The sequence below is a fragment of the Lissotriton vulgaris genome, chromosome 8, assembly GCF_964263255.1.
Source record: "Lissotriton vulgaris chromosome 8, aLisVul1.2, whole genome shotgun sequence".
Taxonomy (NCBI): Eukaryota; Metazoa; Chordata; class Amphibia; order Caudata; family Salamandridae; genus Lissotriton; species Lissotriton vulgaris.
Genome location: NC_141696.1, coordinates 108,159,907 through 108,178,622, shown reverse-complemented (window position 1 = coordinate 108,178,622; position 18,716 = coordinate 108,159,907). Strand labels below are relative to the sequence as shown.

Genomic DNA, 18,716 nt, shown 5'->3' with positions numbered 1-18,716 from the left:
TTGCCAGCCAGGTCGTACCTCCACCCGGTTCCACATCTTCACCCCCCTGAGTTAGTAAGTACAAGACTAGTGGGCCCCAGATATCTTTAGGCCTGCTGGGAGTCGGAAGTGTTTCCGCAAAAATTGCATGTTGTTCCTAACAGTAAGTCATATCTGCAAGCCAGTCCTTAAACTTTGGGGCCCTGCCACGACCCCATTTACACGCAAATCTCCGTTTTGCTAGTAGCAGTACAACATCAAGGAATTTCCTATAGGTCTTAGGGATGTGTGGTGTGTGCCCGATGAGTATTAGGAATGGATCATGGTTTATGGATTAACCGACTATCGACTCAAGGGCGCAGCGCACCTGCTGCCAGTAGGATTGAACGGGAAGACATTCCCAGGCAAGGTGCAGGAAACCAGCATGTTCAGTGCGGCAGCGTTCACATCTATCATCACTAGATAATCAAACTTATACTTTTTGACCGGTGTGTACTAAAGCCGCTGCAGAAATTTGAAGTGTATCATCTTGAGCCTACCACTAGCCGATATCCGAGCCGTAAGGTTACTACAGTATAGCCACTGGTCATCAGTGATCTCTGTTGCCAGGTCAGCAGCCCAATACCTTCGGGCCGCACCTTCTGGCCCAGGGCTGCTAGCCCTGATATGCCGATACATGCCTGAAACGAAGTGCGAGCCATCCTGTGAACCCAACAGAAAGTGAAGTGGCGAGAGGACCTCGGGCTCGTTAGGAAAGTCTGGTATGATCTCCCTCATTCCCTGGCGCAATTGAATGTAATAAAACCGATCAAGCGGAGTGGGGTCATAAGAAGCAAAGAACAGATCTGCAGTTTTGAAATGGCAATCTGAGAAGAGGTCGCCCCAACAGGCGACTTGTAGTCGCCGACAGAGCAGCTGAAAGCCATGTTCCCGCAAGAGTTCAAGTTTAGGGTGATATGCAAGTGGCATCCGAGGGGAATATGGCAAGATGTTGTCCAGCCTCTTCGCCATGCGGCGCCAGGCATCCATCGTGCATATGACAGGCGTATGAGGTGTGTCCATGGACGTAACTCAACCGCAAGTTGAGGCATAAAAGGAGCGGGGACCATCCAGTGATATGCATAATGTGCCTGAGCGCATAAATAATATGCCTCAGTCGGGTATATCGAACCCACCCTTGTGGTAAGGTTGGATCATCATAGACCACTTTAGCCTTGCGTCTTTGCCCCCCAGAACAATCAACACAACTCAGACTTAAGTGTCCTAAAAAAATAAAACTCACCAGGGTAATAAGGGATATTAAGGAAGAGGTACAGAAAACGAGGCAATACCACCATTTTGATAAGCGAAGCTCTCCCTGACATGGATAGGGGGACGGAGATCCAGCGGTCCACCGAAGCAGTGAGTTTCGTAACCGCCACTCCATAATTCAACCGCAGTGTTTCGTCCTTGTCTCGGGAGATTTGGATGCCAAGATAACGCAGGTCCGAGTGACACCACTCTAAGGGGAAGTCAAGCGGGAAATCAGTGACTGTTTCGGTAAGGGGGAAAAATTGAGACTTAGCCCAATTAACGCGCACTCCAGAAAGTCTGCCGAAAACAACAAATTCCCTGAGCAGGGGGTTTAAATTTAGTGACGGATCTTTGACAAAAAGTGTCATGTCATCCTCATATAGCGATACGTCGATCTGACGTTGAAAGCATCGAACCGCGCCTTCACGATGCAACTGACGTAGCCTGCATGCCAGAGATTCTATGGCTATCGCGAATAGGAGGGGAGAAAGCAGGCATCCCTGTCTGGTACCCCTTGTGATCGCAATGGAGGGAGAGAGGTGGCCATTAATCAGAACTCTCGCTGTTGGTTGAGTGTACAGCAGTTGCACCCAGGAAATAATTTGGGGAACTCCATACGGGCCAGGACAGTGAACAGGTACGGCCACTCCACCGAATCGAAGGCCTTGGTGGCGTCCAGAAAAATCGCCGGGACTCGGAGATTAGGGTGTGCAGTGTGAGAAGTTGGCTTGATATGATGCTCACTAGTTCTAGTGATCACCTTGTATCAGTCCAAACAATCCTTATGTTGATTAGTTCTAAAGTCAACCTTATAGACCAACTATCCTAATGGTAGCATGGACAAAGCAGTCTTAGGCTAAACTCTTTTGGCAGGTGAAGCCAGCTGTTTTACCACATATAACTCCTTGAATACCAAGTGAAAGGACACCACACAATAAACAATATCTTTATTAACTAACATACACCTCTGAACTCTTTATGAGATCAGAGGGCTAAGCACATGAAAATCTCTTAGGAAAAATACGTTTAAGTTGCACAAATTACAATGGTGCCCTAGGGGCACGACAAACCATATACTAAGTAAGTGGAATGTGAAAGTCAATAGAAAAAATGGAGCTGTCCATAGGCTGTAGGATTGCTGGGACCACGCTACACTAACTTTAAGTAAGTAATAGGAGGCCCACGGAACGCGTGTGCAGAGCGTGAACTCACACGCGAGATGCGTAACAACGTTTATGGACAGTACAGTTCAAGTAAAAGGTGAGTACGGACAATCCTGACTAGTTAGGACTAAAACGACAATGGAACTGGACACTAGGAGAGTCAAGCTACCCTTGAGCACCAAAATGCTCTTGTTACCTCACCCACAGACTGCGGGTGCATAGGTGCTAAGTCGTGTCTGGTTCCGGCGTTGAAGTCTATGGAGCCTGGAAGAAAAGATGCTGCAGACAACCAGGAGGAAGATGTCCGGTGTGATCCAAGGGTGGATCAGAGATGTTGAAGACCTGAAAGCAGGGGGGACAATGTTCACAGTCACTAGCCAGTGACTTGAGTGGAACCAGGAGTGGAACCAGATGTCGTCGTCGCGATCAGGTGTAGAGTGGACGCTTGTCTCTGCAGCCACGTGGACCAGGAGCTGTCTTCGACGACCAGGATAGAGGCACGAGCTGTCCCACGCAGGCTCTCGCTGTCGGATCCGGATTTGGAGTCAACAGGCCTTGGCAAAGGCAACCCACACGGTGATTGGAAACTGCGTCTGGTGCTGTCCAGTAGGGTCCGGGGTGCTCCTATTTTGGAAGGGAGCAAGGGCCAGTCTGGAGCAACCAGACTAGCAGTGAAGATTTCAAGGTTAGTCATCTAGGAGGCCACTAGCCAGCCGGCAAGTGACCAGACAACGCGTCGAGCAGCAGGCAAGCAGAAGGGCCCGACGCAGATCTCGTGGAGGCTGGAGGGCTGATCTTCGGTGCAGGAGCTGCTCGGGGCTGGGGCTTCTCAATCCCCAAAGCACTTCATCGAGGTTACCTTAGAAGTCGTGCTGGAAGCGAAGTGCAGTTTCTTTCAAGATGGCCGGTCCCACGTGTCTCGTCGCACCCACGGATCTTAGCTGGGCTGCAGATGTAGGTAGAGGTCTGGGAATCCGGGTCTCATCAGGCTCTGAAGTCTGGATCCTCGGGGGAAGACGACAAAGTGAAGCCGCTGGACGCTTGATGGTGCCTGCAGTTGCATGGTGGACACTCCTTGCCCACAAGGGAGATTCTTCAGTCTTCTGTGGAGCAGAACGTCGAAGTCCAGAGTTTCTTCTTGTAAAGTTGTTCAGGATAATCTACTTTGGAATGGGACCAGCTCCTACCTTTATCCGGCTAAAGGGGGCTGTACTACGACTAGGTCCCTCTGGGTGGGACCAGGAAGGGGGGTGGTTACACCCCCTATCCTTTGTCCAGTCATGCGCCAGAGCTGGGGCTGGAGAGCCCCAGGAACTGGTTTAGACCAGTGTATGCACAGGGACACCTTGTGTGCCCCAGGCATGTCTCATTCCTTTCAGCCCTGTCCTACCCAATACACAAAATCCTGTCTGGGGTGGTGCTAGCACCTCCCAAGGCAGGAAACCCTTTGTCCAAGCCTCCCTCGCTGGAAGGAATCCCAGCAGCAGGAGGTCAGACTTGTGTCTGTGGTGGCAGCATCCATTTTGTGATGCTGAGGCTAGAGTTAACTTTAACCGGGGTTCACAGTTAGGTACATGTCGTGTCCCTCCAGAAGGGTGGAATGCTACCCCGTCACCAGAACTGTCGAGGGGGTAGTATTCCAATTTGTATGACACCTTCCTTGACATGTTTTGATAATGCTATGCCAAAGTTAGCAATAACCGCGAGGATTATAATGCACTTAAGAGTATATGGTATAGCGTTATCATGGAAACAGCTAAAGGACTTGGTTCCGAAAGCTGCAGACAGGCTCAGCTCATGCTAGAGCACCATCTCACACAATTCCAAGCACTCTGCCTTCAGGATTGATAAGGCCTTCCATAGGAGTGACTAATAGGAGGATGTGTCCATTTTAGGGTTAGATATAGGAATACTATATCTAAAGCAAAAGGTGATTATACCACCTTGCCCCAGCTGATTGATCAGCCAGTTGTGTCAGATTTGGATGGCCAGCCAGGGGTGGCATAATACATGCTGCAGCCCCTGTTAGGCCCTGAGTGCACCTATGCCCTGGGTACCTAAGGTACACTGTACAGGGGCTGATAAGGTGACCCAGTATCCAATTAGATATGTACCTAAGGTACATGGAGTCCATTTTAACAGAGAGAGCAGGAAGCCTGGGGTCCTGAATAGCAGGATCCCGGGCCAACTAAGTCGAAAACCAGCAAAACACCAGGCAAAAAGTTGGGGGCAACCATAGTCTGACATCCACCTTCCTACATGCAGCGTTAAGCAGAGAAAACAATGTGCGCAAGTTGTGAGAGGTGGAGCGGCCGGGGACGAAGCCAGACTGGTCAGGCCGTACAATACGGGTCATCAGTAGTGACTGTCTGGTGGCCAGCACCTTAGCCAGTATTTTAACATCGCAGTTCAAGAGCGACAGCGGGCGGTAGGAGTTGTAAGCGCTGGGGCTCTTGCCTGGCTTCAGTAATGAGGTAATTACGACTTCACGCATTGAGCCAGGGAGGATCTCATCAGCCAGGGATTCCTCGAAGACCTCTCGGAGGACAGGGGCCATAATATCTATGTAAGCCTTATAAAACTCGGCTGGGATTCCGTCCAGGCCGGGGGCTTTTCTATTTTTAAGCGTCATAATAGCATCCTGATCTCATCCAATTTTAAAGGGGCAGCTACGAAGGCCCTATCACCGTCGCTGAGCCCGCAAAGAGCCACATCACCAAGGAAATCATCATACGACACATCAGAGGTCGCAGCCGTGGTATACAGCGTATGATAATGAGACAAGAAAGCTGTAAGTATGTCATTAGTGTCCCTGACTATATGTCCCCGCTCATCCAGAACTTCTAAAATTGTATTATCATTGTGCGGAGTTCGTGTCAGCACTGCCAGGGCCCTACCAGGTCTGTCACCTTCAGAAAATCTTCTCGCCTGCCAGTACTTCCCTCTAAATCTGGCCTCCCAGTTCGCTTCCTCCTCATATTTCGTCAGTTTTTCTCTAAACTCTGCGTGTGTTGCAGTATTGTCACCCGCTGCCATCGAGCTTCCAGGTCCTTCAACTCGCCGTTAAGTTTGCGAATTGAGGGTTGAATGTCCCGCAGTACCCCAAAGCTTTTTGAAATGCAATACCCCCTAATCGTGACCTTGAATGCCTCCCAGATGTGTTTGATCGACTTTACAGATCCCTTATTTCGAGGGAAGAAAGCAGCAATTTCCTCGCCAAGTGCGGTACGAAATACATTGTCTAGCAAGGCCGCTGGCTGTAGCCTCCAGTGCGGTCTGTGGTTGTCCCATCCAGTCATCTTTGGGTGTATTAGGACTGGGCTATGATCAGAGTATGTCCTCGGGAGATGCACCGCCCCAATCACACTCGCATCAATTTCTCTAGAAGTAAAGAAGTAGTCTTGCCGAGTTCACGTACCTGTCAGAGATGTGAAATGTGTGCCCTCCTTCCGGAGGGGGTGCAAGTATCGCCAGCTGTCCACCACATCACTCTCCGAGATCACTCCCTCCAGAGCCTCTCTGAAATGAAAATGGGTTTTGTAAAGGGGTTTACTACCCGAAGGCCTCGTAGCGCTGTAAAAGGCTTCGTAGCGCTCTCTCACCCTGGGCTTGTAATGGGTCACCCAGTCTGCCCTATCCAATAGGGGCACTAGCGCCAATTTGAAATCTCCCCCCCAAATGACATGACAGGACCCAACATCTAGGACTTTGCCCCATAATGTGGTTAAAAAAAGTTGGCATATCTAGGTTGAGTGCATAACAGTTAACTAGCGTAATGGTATCACGGCCCAGGCGCCCCCACATCAAAGCAAATCGTCCCTCCGCATCCGTCAGCTCACCACACACTTGGAGTGGTACATTGCGCTTAATCAGGATAGCAACTCCCCTTCCATAAGTGGAGTAAGAGGAAAAAACACGGACACTTGCCCATTTGCTAGCAAAATTGGTAGGTGTTTGCGGAGATGTTTCCTGCAGCATGGCTACCTGAACCTGGTGGCGATCCATGTATGCAATTACATTCCGACATTTCCTAGCATTATTAAGTCCCCTTACATTCCATGACATACAGTTCAATTGTGCATCAGACCCTGATCCCGCCATAAGCCTAGGAACACCATGTAACTGTAGCATGCCATAGTAGTCTCTGCAGAGTAGTCTCTTTTCAGCTGATGCCAGGCACCACAAAGTCCAACCTGCCTTCTAACCACCCTGTAGAACATAATACCCACCCCAACAGTGTTCGCCCCCCCTCCCACCACTGCATCCCAATCATGCCAGTAGCCACCCTTTCCCACCCAGCCCCTCCCACCCACCCCCCTCAACTTACACAACTTGTACTCATGGTTGGGGTATACCCGTGGGGGAAACAACATAAAGAGCGCACAGCCACTTCTCTTTCCCCTAGCCTCCTATCCTATACCGCCCTTGGTGGAGGCAGAGGCAGAGATAGTGGTCCCTGGAATACTTTACCCCTGGATGAGTTCAGCAGTCCCCAATTGCATCAAGGCATACGATCATCAGGCACAATATTCCCAGGCTTTAGCCGGCCCGGACTGGGGTCAAGCCGGCAAATATCGTGCATGTGTTCAGCTTCAGCTTTCCTCATTTGCTACTGGTGGAATATCCTCACGGTCAGCATTGTCGCCCCGATCCTCCCTCTGCGCTTTACGGACCGCTTTCAGATAGTCTTCTACTTTTTGCGGGTTTGTGTAAAAACGTTGCTTTCCTTGGTGTCACCCGTAGTTTTGCCGGATAGAGCAATGCGTAGTCTATCTGAGCTTCGCGCAATGTTTTTTTTGACATTCAAGAATTTGCGTCTCTCCTCCTGCACTAGGGGAGTGAAATCAGGATAGATAGAGAAGGTGACGCCATTGTAATTCAGGTTCCGCTTGGTTCGGGCTGCTCTCAATGCTACATCTCGATAGTTCAGCAGGCGAACAATTATAATCCTCGGTGGTGTTCCAGGCTTAGGGACGGGAGCCAACGACCTGTGTGCCCTTTCGACGATGAACTGGGGTGAGAAGGCCTCCTCCCTCACCGATGCTCTGAGGAGCTTCTCCACGTAGAGTTCCATCCTGCCAGTGTCTGTGGACTCCAACTCCCGTAACGCGGATGTTGTTGAGTCTACTACGGGCCTCCAAATCCTCATTCTTGGCCGCTATAACCCGCAGGAGGTTATCCATGCCGGCTAATTGGGACGTATGTGAGACGGTTATGTCATCTTTGTCTGAGATCCGTTGTTCAGTCGTCTTTATTCGCTCCTCATGCTGGTCCACTTTATGCACTAAGGCGTCCGTCCTGGAGGACATTCTATCTACTTTTTCCACCACAGTGGCAAATCCCTGTTGCATCTCTTGTAGAAGACGGTGCATATCTAGTTCCTTAGCAGGAGAGGCTGCTCCGTTATCGTCCGCTCCACTAGGCCCCGTTTCCAAGGGCACCGTCTTCGATGTTTTCATAGCGTTCTCAAAGTTTATTTTCGTTTGGTGGTTTTCTGGGCGCACCATCGTGCTTTTGTGGTTCTCGCTGCCCGCCACCTTAGAGGCTGAGAATATTAATTTGTGCCTCACCTGACCGGTTGTGGGATCACAATGTATGTCGGCACTTCCACAAGCAGGGCGCCTCCCCTTGTCAATATTATGGTATGATCGACAGCTCAGTCAGGGTGTTAGGGACGTGGAGGGCCAAGTGCGTCGAGGATGATTCAATAGCCCACACCGCAAGCAAATTTAGGTCAAAGCAGTCTATCACCTGGCTCCTGACAATGTGTACAACCTGTATGGCAGGTTAGGCAGCTACAATCCAGCAGTCGAGAAAAGCGGCCAAGCTTCCTTGTAAATATGGCGAGGCAGCGTGCCTTCCGAGTGTGAAGTCAGTCACAGCTAGGCACCTTATTATCCCAGTCAGCAGCAGTGCAATGGAGCAAGTCCCCGAAGGGAGATAGCAGATGGACTCACCGCTTCTCCTACACCCTCATGTATTTTGGGAGAGCTGGTCTCTGTTTCTTCACCAGCACGGGAACAGGGAACAAGTGATCTCGGCCGTGCGTCGCTCATCCTGGTAGGTAGCGGTGAGCCAGGGCGTCAGTCCTGCACCAGTTCCGACGGGGGTCGGGGGCAATTCCACAATCCAGGATGATCCACAGCCTGCAAGCCACCCAAGCCGGCTCACCTCAGTAACGTGTCTCAGAATCCTCAGCAGGAGCCGTCGCTGGGTAATTAAAGCCGCCGGTGATAGCAGCAATACGTAGCAGCGACCCTAGGACCGGTTACTGTTTTTCTGTCATGGGGCGTCTGCACTCCAATGGGGTCCCTCAGCAGTAGAAGAAAGGGGACGAAAGCTCTGACGACAGCGATGGGTGCTGCGAACCTCGCCTCCAAGGCCCGCCGCCTCGCGGTGAGCACCGGCCTCGCGTAGACGCCGGTGTCTGCCACCTCGTCTCTTACCTTCCAGTGGTGTCGCCGGGGGAAGAAAGCAGGCTCGCTAACTCTGCTTCGGTTGCGCCCCGGGGTTTGAAAGTTGGACCGGGTATGGACGACAGTCCGCTGCACCGATATATCCGCTTTTGGGGGGTTACACTCTCCAAAAGGGTAGGATAAATTGAAGATATGTGCTGCAGGGAACGGGAGCCTCTCAACTAGGCGGCCATTCCGTGCATGCGTCCTCTAGCGCCCCCCAGCTGGTAGAACAGCTTTCTGTACGCTTTTCCACCCATTCCCCTTATTCCGGCGGTGCTCATCAAGCTGTCCCGGTCCAGAGCACGGATGATCCTCATTGCTCCGGATCTGCTCCACCGGTATCTTCAGCCTCACATACGACTGCCGTGTCGGCCGGACCTTTTCACGAAGTCCAGGGGGCAGATGGTGCACCCCAACCTCACATCGTTTGTTTGGCGGCATGGCTCCTGAGAGAGTGCAATATCGAGACCTGAATCTACCTGAGGATTGCATGGACATTCTCAAGGAAGCTAAGCGGCCATCCACTAGGACGTCTTATGCCTACAAGTGGAAGAGGTTCTGCATCTGGTGTACTTCCAAGAACTATAATCCCACGACCTGCAAGGAAGATGTTATCCTTCCATATCTCTTGCATTTGGCTCAGTCCGGCCTTAATTTTCAATCTATTAAGGTTCACCTCGCAACGTTAACTGCGTACAGGAAATGTCCTTCACAGACTTCCTTCTTCCAGGTTCCTGTGATGAAGGATTTTTTGGAAGGATTGAAGAAAGTGTTTCCTCCTGTTCGGAGTCCTTCGCCTTCCTGGGAGTTGAATGTGGTGCTGTCCAGATTGATGAAGGATCCTTTTGAACCCATTCATAAGGTTTCACTGCAGCACTTATCGTGGAATGCGGCTTTCCTTGTGGCCATTACATCGGCCCGAAGAGTGAGTGAGATTCAGGCATTATGTTGTCAAGAACCGTATACTGTTTTTCATGCTGCTAAGGTTGTGATGCTTACTCACCCTAAGTTCCTTCCTAAGGTGATCTCTGATTTTCATGTTAATTAGACCATAACTTTACCTACGTTTTTCCAGAATCCTTCCACTCCAGCGGAAAGATCTCTTAATTCCCTGGATGTGAGAAGGGTATTGAAATTCTATCTGGGTAAGACCAAGGATATTCGTAGGTCAGACCAACTGTTTGTCAACTATGGATCGGTCAGGACTGGTCTTGCCACCTCAAAACAGTCCATCTCTAGGTTGATTGTGTCCTGTATCCAGTTATGTTACCAGAAGGCTAATAAGACCTTAGGAGGTAAGCCTAAGGCTCATTCCACCAGGGGCAAAGCGGTTACAACGGCTTTGCTACGTAATGTTCCCATTGCAGAGATCTGCAGGGCTGCCACGTGGAAGTCGGTCCATACCTTTGCTAAGCATTACTGTCTGGACTCTGATGCCAGGGCAGATGCTCATGTTCGGCAGGCTTCATTGAGAAATCTGTTTGCACAGTAGTGGTGGTGTCTCTTTTTCAACCGCCGGTTAGTTTGTTGGGATGGGCTTGCCATTCTATTCACTTGATTAGGACTATACACAGAGATCCCCTACTACAGAAGGAGTAGTTTCTTACCTGTAACTCCAGTTCTGTAGTAGGGGTATCTCTGTTATAGTCATAAGCGCCCGCCCTCCTCCCCGGTGGAGAAAATGGTACTGTAATGTATTCTACAGGCCTTGCTTTATGCACCTTCAAAAAGAACTGAAAGTAAAAGGAGTTTGCTGTGCATCATGGGATACCAAGGGTCTCTGGAGAGTTTCTTAAAGGCACGGTATCCCTTTTCCAGACATAATGGCAGCCTATGGGGGCTTGTCTGTCCATCCCTTTGTCTAGATCATTCCAAGGATTTTGTGAAGGGGAAGTTTCTTTATGGGTGAAACTTAACAGACTGTGTTAAATGTGATGGTGGAATATCCTTTGCTTTTTTAGTTGAAGTACTGGACAGTGTAGCCTTGCAGGTATAGGCTGCATTATTGTCTTTAATTTTCTCTTAAGTGTCTATGCAGGACTGCACTGAAGACAGTTTAAGAGATTATTCTTGATTGCTCCGGGGTCCACGCACATAGGGGGGATTTTTCACTAGATTACGACTATAACAGAGATACCCCTACTACAGAACTGGAGTTACAGGTAAGAAACTACTCCTTCTCCAGCACTGCTCTTGTTTTCCAGATAGCTGCTGCATACCAACCTGCAAACTGCCTACCTTCTTTTGGCTAAATAAATCATTCCTATTCTGACTCAATTGGGGAATTGAAGTGTTATCTGATAGCTGAGCTGTCTATCTGATAGACTAGTAGCCACAGATTCTTTAACGTAGAATTATCCCCAGGCGTGAGACTGGATCCAGAAAACTTTTTGCCCCGCATCTATGCGCGCCCGGGGGACGGCTTCAGGTGGCTCCGCTCAGGCGTCTTCCGCGTACATGACCACCGCGAGGTCACAAGTCCCACCCCTGCGAGCCTATGTCAGTTTTTTCCTTTTCTGCTTGCAACGCGGATCCGGTTCGTGTTCTGAGCCTGTTAAGGCCTTTTCCTGCAATCTTATGTGTTGTGGGAACAGTGCGCGGATGCCTTCGGGCTTCAAGATGTTTGTCCTGTGGGTGCTTGATGTCGGCGACAGACCCTTACGTCTTTTGAATGTGGTGCTTGGAGGAGGATCACAGCTCCACGGACTGCGAGGCGTGTCAGTGGTTGAAGCCGAAGTCGCGGCAGGAACGCTGCATGAAATTTCTCTCGTCTCACATATCCAGATTGGCTCCGTCTCCTCGCTCAGCTACTGGGGAGTGTTTTCGGAGCAGCTGTCATCGTCAACATCGTCCTCATCCATCTCCTTTGCTGCAAGAGCAACGCTCCCCTGTGGGTGAGTGTTACAGTTTGTCCCCCCAGGGCTGGTTTCTGACCTGTTGAGGACGTGGGCTCTCCGCGGGTGATGTGGCCCCGCTTATCGTCCCCCTATCCACCGTTCCCCATCGAGAGCCCAGATGGAGACCTATGTGGCGGCTTTGCAGGCCTCGCTGGCTTCGCTTCCTGGGACGTTGGCGGATCCCTTGCGCCATGGGGGGCCCTCCGTGGCGGCTTCGGCCCCGGCGCGGACTAGTTTGGCTCCAGGTTTAGAGGATGTGGTGCTGTTGGGGTGCGGCCCTTCAGAGGTCCCTCCTTCGGACCACGGATGTTCGGCCTCGCCGCAAACTCCTACGGGAGTCCCTGTGGTGTTGCGGGGGTCGCAAGTGCTGGGTCGCATCCCCGAGCCCCAATCGGCCCTTTCAACAGGTGGCTATTCTGTCTGAGGCAGAGGGGACGCCGCTACGGCGCTGGCAGCTGATGGTCCTGGCAGCACCACTGGGGTCAGCGGACCCCTCTCGTCCCGTCATGGGTCGAGCCTGGAAGGGGGCCCTTCTCTCTCCATGCAGGCGGCTGCCTCGTCGGAGGTAGAGTCGACCATGGCGATGTCACAGGGGTCGGAGAGCCCAACCCCCCCCCCCCCCCCCCACCCCCCCTCCCTTATGGGTAGAATCTGGCGGGGGGCTCCTTGCCGGTCCCCTGGTCCCTCTCGTCCCTCCGTGCAGGCGGCTGCCTCATCGGAGGTAGAGTCGGCCCTGGCGCTGCCGTGGGGGTTAGCGGACCTCTGTCGTCATCCCCATGGTTCGAGTCTGGCGGGAAACTCCTTGTTGCTCGCCGGGTGCTTCTCGTTCTCCACGCAGGCGGCTGACTCTTTGGGTGTCGAGCCCATTGACCACCTTGGCTCCAGCCCAGCCCCGATCCCCGGCACCTTGTGAAAGAACGGAGGCCTGTCCGGCGTCTCCTGTGGTGTTGGATGACGATTACGCCCTGCTCCAGGTTGCGGACTCGACCGCACCGGACAGGCATCAGGTGGTAGATTCGTCCTTGGACGTCCTCTCTTCCCCATTGGTTGGCTCCCTGCTGGTGTAGTCCTCACCGGAGATGGGCCACTGCGTCGTGGCTTTCTCCCGACGTCATCCAAAGACTCCTCCTTTCCGTCGTCGGGTCTGCAGTTTTCGCCAGAGGAACCACAGGTCCCCCACTCTTCGGTGCCTCTATTTCCTTTTCAGGACTGGCCCTTTCCTGCTCAGCTTGGTCTGAGGGATGGACGTCTTAGTTTGCAGCTGTCCCACATAAAAGAGTTGCCTTTCCACGGTGGGGCCCTACCGAGGCCCTACCGAGGCGGGTGCGGCCTTCGCTCGTGCTGTTTCCACGGCTGTGGGAATTTTGCGCATGGGAGATCCGGCTGCCCATTTTCCAGCTGACCATCTTTTGGAGGTTCTTCACCAGGGCTCTGGTGGGAGGGAGCTGCTGCTCCCATTTGAAGGTTCGCTTCTTTCTTCGCTGACGGGGACTTGGGGTGCCCTGCCACGGGGATCCTGTGCCCCAACACCTTCTGCACTGGCACCTTCCAGTGTTGTGTGACCCGGCATGTCTTTCCCTCCACCCCTCTGCTAGTGGCCCCCTCTTTCGGACCGGCTTTCCTTCCCTGCCGTCGCTATTGGCTCCACCCTACCGGGAGGCCCGCTGTCTGGACTCCTGGGGCCGCAATATGTTTGCCTCGACCAGTGCAGCTCTGCGGGGCCTTAACACCTTATGTGCTCTGGCTAGGCCCACATCATGCTTGTGGGACTCTGCGGAGTCCCTTGGATCTGCAGCTTCTCAGGATGGTCCTGGTGTTAACTTGTGACACCATGCGTTACATGGCCGGGAGCTGACAACATTTATTCTTCGCTCCGGCCTGGATATACCGAAGGTGCTGGGTCGTGCCATGGCTTCTTCCGTTGTCCTTCGCTGCCATACTTGGCTTCGGGACAGTGTGTTCCTGGAAAATGTGTGGGAGGGCTGATGGATCTTCCTTTTGATGGCACCCTCTTGTTTCACGCCCCGGCCGACTCGGCCATCCGGAGATTCTTGGCGGGGCTCTGTCGTCCTCCTCTTTTTCTTCTTCTTCCTCCTTCCTTCTTCCTCCTTTCTTCTTCCCTTTCTTCTTCTTCTTCCTCCTTGTTCCTCCTTCCTCCTTCCCTATGTGGGGTTCTGGTAGTTGTTATATATCTCGTTATGTGCTGGGGAGTTGTGGTCGCCTTCGAGTCTCTGCCCTCCGTGGGGCTTATGTACTTGCAGGTGTAATTTCCTTGTGCTGAATGTGAATGCCTGGGTGGCTTCCCGAGGTGTCCTTCTCTGGGGTTGCTGCGCTGTTAGTCAAATCTGACCTACTGTCTGAGGCCTGGCGTCGTCACACTGGTTCTGCTCCTTTTGAGTCATGTGTGTGTACCTCTCTCTGTGGTGTGTCCGGGCCTCCTTCACCCTCATGTTCACTGGCCTGGGGGTTGGGAAGGTTCTTGTTTTCTTCCCTCTTTGGGGCGCCGCCTGCCGGTCACCCTGGGTGGCCCGGGCTGTTCTTCCTTCTTTCTCCCTATGTCCCTTGGCGCCTCTGGGTTGCTCTTCTTCCTCTTCCTTGCCTTGGACTTGGATGGCGGTTCTGTAGCCCTGTAAGGAAGTGGGGTGCTGCGGCCTCCCTTGCCTTGTTTCCTCTTGAGTGGAATGGGCTTCTTTTTTCCTTTTCTTCCCCCGCTCCCGTGGGATCCGTGGCGTTCTGATATGGGGGTTCCTCTTGCCTGCGGGTATGAGGCTCCTCGCCTTGCCATTGGCCTGGTCCCCTGTGGGGTCCTCTGTTATGTCCAGGCCGTTGGGTTCTTTCGCAGACCCTCCTTCCATGTGGGTATGGCTAGGGTATCTATTCTACGTTGAGGAATCTGTGGCTTGTAGGCTCTATCAGATGTACGAGTTACTTACCCATGTTCCTTTGGGGAGGGTTGTCCATCTGTGTTGGGGTTCCCTTGGAGACTAGTTGCTCCTGTCTTTCTTGAGACCAGTTTCCCCTTTGTTGTTCCTGGGTGGGGTTGTAGTCCTGCTGTATGTTGTGACAAATGTGTGTGTTGTCTCCAGGAGGGACTATCTACATCCTGCCGGGGTGGCTGTTCAGGGCTGTACTCCGTTCTTTTCTTTCCCTCCCTTTGGCTGCTGAAGTGTTGACGCTGCTCCTTAGGGTGGTGTTAGTCACTATTCTTTTCCACTTTCTCTGCTCTTTCGCACACTGTTCCCATAATCCCACAGTTTTGTCTGATGGCTCCGCGTTGTGGCGTGGAAAAGTTCTCCGAAGAAAGCTGACATAGGCACGCCAGGGTGGGACTTATGTGATCTTGCTGACGTCACATACGTGGATGGCGCCTGGGTGGAGCTGCATGATGCCGTCCCGCCAGCGCCCAGGGATGCTGGGCAAAATGTTTTTCGGATCCAGTCTCACGCCTGGGGCTAATTCTACGTTAAGGAATCTGTGGCTAGAATCGTGTCTACCACATACACTGTTACCCAAGGTAAGTAATTTGTATGTTAATACTATTCCCTATGGGCAACTGCCCTTGGCTGTCAGCAGATCTTTGAAAGTGATAAAAATTCCTTTCCGTTTCAGATGTTTTAAAATCTTTCATAACCATCCATAAAAACTATTGTCTCGTAACTAGTGAAACATGTATATAGGTATGGTTCCTTATCCTCCATATTTTGTCTTGTGCAGAAACCATAATTGTTTTGTGATCTTGATTCTTTCAGAGAGGTATGGAAGAGTACATCCTCATCCTGCAGGGCAAAATCTCTTTGCTGGAAGATCAACTAGAAAAGATGGCAGAATGTGCTACACAGGAGAAAGGGGAAGTTATGGGCGATATCCTGAAGGTACAGATGCATACTGTAGGTGGATAATTTTAACTTACAAATGTATAGTATTGAGTTGGGTTGTATATGGTGGGGACAAAGGAAAAAGGCCAAAAGGACAAGATTGACTATAGTATTGACTACTGCAGTCTAGTCAATTCAAGATATTCAAGTGAATATCTGTATTACAAAAAGTAATATTGAATGTTACTTATTCTAACTTTTCTGCAAACATTGTATGGCCATGCATTCCTTTTCGGAACTGCTCAGTCTGGTGCCTTTGTGCTGTGGAGCTTTTAGAAATGTCTCAAAACATTTTAACGTAGGCTTTGAAAGCTGTATCCCTACTTGTTCCGTCATATAATTAGTTGGCAACCCTAGATGTGGTCTAACCAGTTTGTTTTTTTCCTCTGACGTATGTGAGTTGTAAACTGGTCTGAACTCATATTGTTGGTGCATTATCTTTGTGAGACACATTGCTGTCATTTAAAATGTCTTATTTTCAGTTTGAGGCTCATTATCAAGTGGCAGCAAAAATACTTTTTCACACTTCCCACTCTCAGTAGTTTGTCTTTGAAAATGCTACTATGCTTCAGGACTGTACCTGACCTATGCAGGTGTTAGATCCTTTTAATACCCATGAAACCTTTGCAGTGTGGAATCTCTTCTAGGATCACATGCTTAGAACAATCCGGCACTAGTGGTTGCTTCTAGAAATGTATTTATTTTTCTGCAAAAACCTTGTCCGCTTGTGGGTAGTTGACATGACCGTCAACTGTAATCCCACTATGCCTGTGTGTGCCGACAATCTTAGGTGTTTTTCCCTACTGTTGGATTCGGAGGTGCCTCGGAGATGCTGATTGGGGCATACACTTCATGTTTTGTCCTTGGCCCCTGAAAACTTGGTACTCGACGAACCACAGTAAGAAATACTGTGGAAGGATTTGGAGGCTGGCTCACCTCAGGAGAGAGAGAATCATATCCCTCAAGCCCATCCCCTACAGAGGACATTTCTGCATACTATACAGCTGTTAGGAAGGAAGCAGAAGTCTTTAGGGTGGCAAAGGATGTGGATAAAAACTGTTTTCTGCTCGAAAAATTAACCCCAGCCTACGAGAGGAGTCAATATCTCGCTATTCTTCCCAGCATTGTACAGCAAATCAAGGAGGTCTCCTAAGCTGGCGACTGCAGGAAGCTGGTTCTGTATATACTATACCAAAGTAAGGTATAGTGTGCACAGAGTCCAGTGGATGCCCAAAGGCTTACAGAGGAAAAATTAGATAATACCTCACTCTCTATATGTGGTAGTGTGGGCGAGCATTAAGACTTAATCCAAGGGTAGTGTTAGGCATTTATTGTACACACTCGGGCAAGAAATGATTCACACACTCAAACTGACCAATTGTTTTGTATTAAAATATTTATGTTGTATTTTATTTTTAGAACCAAGCAGAACTTGATGCAGGTAAGTATAGTATTTTGCAGAATAATACACTTGAATGTAACTGAATGCTGTTTGCCTTGTTCCAGGTAAGTCAAATTTTGAGAAACCGGTATAGTTACTTTGTGATTACATTTTAGATTACTTTTTCTACTTGGTGTGATATGCCTAGATATCACACTAGGACATTTCCTAGATACAAGGTAAGTAAAACAGTTTTTCTATTAAGTTTCTTAGGTTTCCCTAGAAAACACCCTTCACACATTTTTCAGCGGAAGACAGTCAATGCAATCCTATGGAGAAAAATAGGGTTATTATCTGATAGACTACTAGCCGCAGATTACTTAACGTATAATTACCTCCAGGCATGAGACTGGATCCGGAAAACTTTTTTTTGCCACAGCATCCCTGCGTGCCGGGGGGACGGCATCACGCGGCTAGGCCCAGTCGTTGTCCGCGGACGTGATGTCAGTGAGGTCACATAAGTCCCACCCCGGCGCGCCTATGTCAGTTTTTTCATTCTCCTCCTGGGACGTCGGCGGATCCCTTGCACTGTGCGGGGCCCACCTTTGCGTCGCCGGCGGCTCTGGCTGGTTAGGCTCCAGGCTTGGAGGTTGCGGTGCATTTGGGGTGCAGCCCTTCGGGGGTCCCTCCTTCGGGCCACAGCGCCTCTGCTTCACCTCAGACTTCTGTGGGAGCCCCTGTGGTGTAGCGGGAGGTCGCCGGGGCTCAAGTCGCATCCCTGAGCCCCTCACGGCCTGCTGGAAAGTTGGCGGCCTTGTCTACCGCTGAGGTGGTGCTGCTCTGGCGCCGGCAGCTGCTGGCCCGGGCGGCAGCACTGGGGTCGACGGACCCCCCTCGTCCCGCTGTGATTCGAGGCTGGAAGGGGTCCCCTTTTCCCCCTCCCGGCCCCCTCGTCCCTCCGCACAGCCGGCGCCTTGTCGGAAGTAGTCGGAGGTTGAATCGACCTTGGCGGCGCCACATTGGTCAGCGGACCCCCTACTTCCTGTTCTGGGTCGAGACTGGCAGAGGGCTCCTTGTCACTCCCCAGGTCCCTTTAGTACCTCCACATAGGTAGCTCCCTGGTTGGAAGTAGAGTCTGTGCCGTTCCGCCGCCGTTCCTTGGCCACTTTGGCTCCGGATAAGCTCCTGTCGCCGGTGCTGTGTGATGTGAGGGAGGCCGGTCCGGTGTCTCCTTTGGCGCCGGACAGTGATGACATCCTGCCCCAGGCTGCGGACTCTACTGAGCTGGATGGACGGCAAGTTGCAGACTCTTCTTCGGACGCTCCCTCTTCTCCGGAAGGTGGGTGCTTGCTAGTGTCGTCCTCACAGGAGACGGGCCGCCGCGTGGTGGCTTTATCCCCGGCGTCATCAAAAGGCGGCTCCTCGCCATTACCGAGGCCACGGTTTTTGCCGGAGGAGCGACGGGTTCCCTACTCTTCGGTCCTTCCTTCTACTTTTCAGGTCTGGCCTTTGTATGTCCCGCTTGGCTTCGGGGACGTCCGCCTTAGTTTGCAGCCGTCGCCCACAGAGGAGCTGTTTTCCCCACTGCTGGGCCCTACGGAGGCGGTGCGGCCTTTGCTCGCGCTGTGCACTCGGCTGTGGGTATTTTGAGCATGGGTGATCCGGTTGCT

The 18,716-nt window shown here is 51.5% G+C and overlaps 1 protein-coding gene across 1 annotated transcript in view; it reads left to right on the top strand.

Annotated features, from left to right (window-relative positions):
• Positions 1 to 18,716, top strand: part of NUMA1 (nuclear mitotic apparatus protein 1) — a 739,614-nt gene that overhangs the window by 410,902 nt on the left and 309,996 nt on the right. Inside the window, exon 13 of the mRNA XM_086936049.1 lies at positions 15,540 to 15,662. Within this exon, the coding sequence (XP_086792175.1) occupies positions 15,540 to 15,662 (123 nt within the window). The remainder of the gene's footprint in view (positions 1 to 15,539; positions 15,663 to 18,716) is intronic.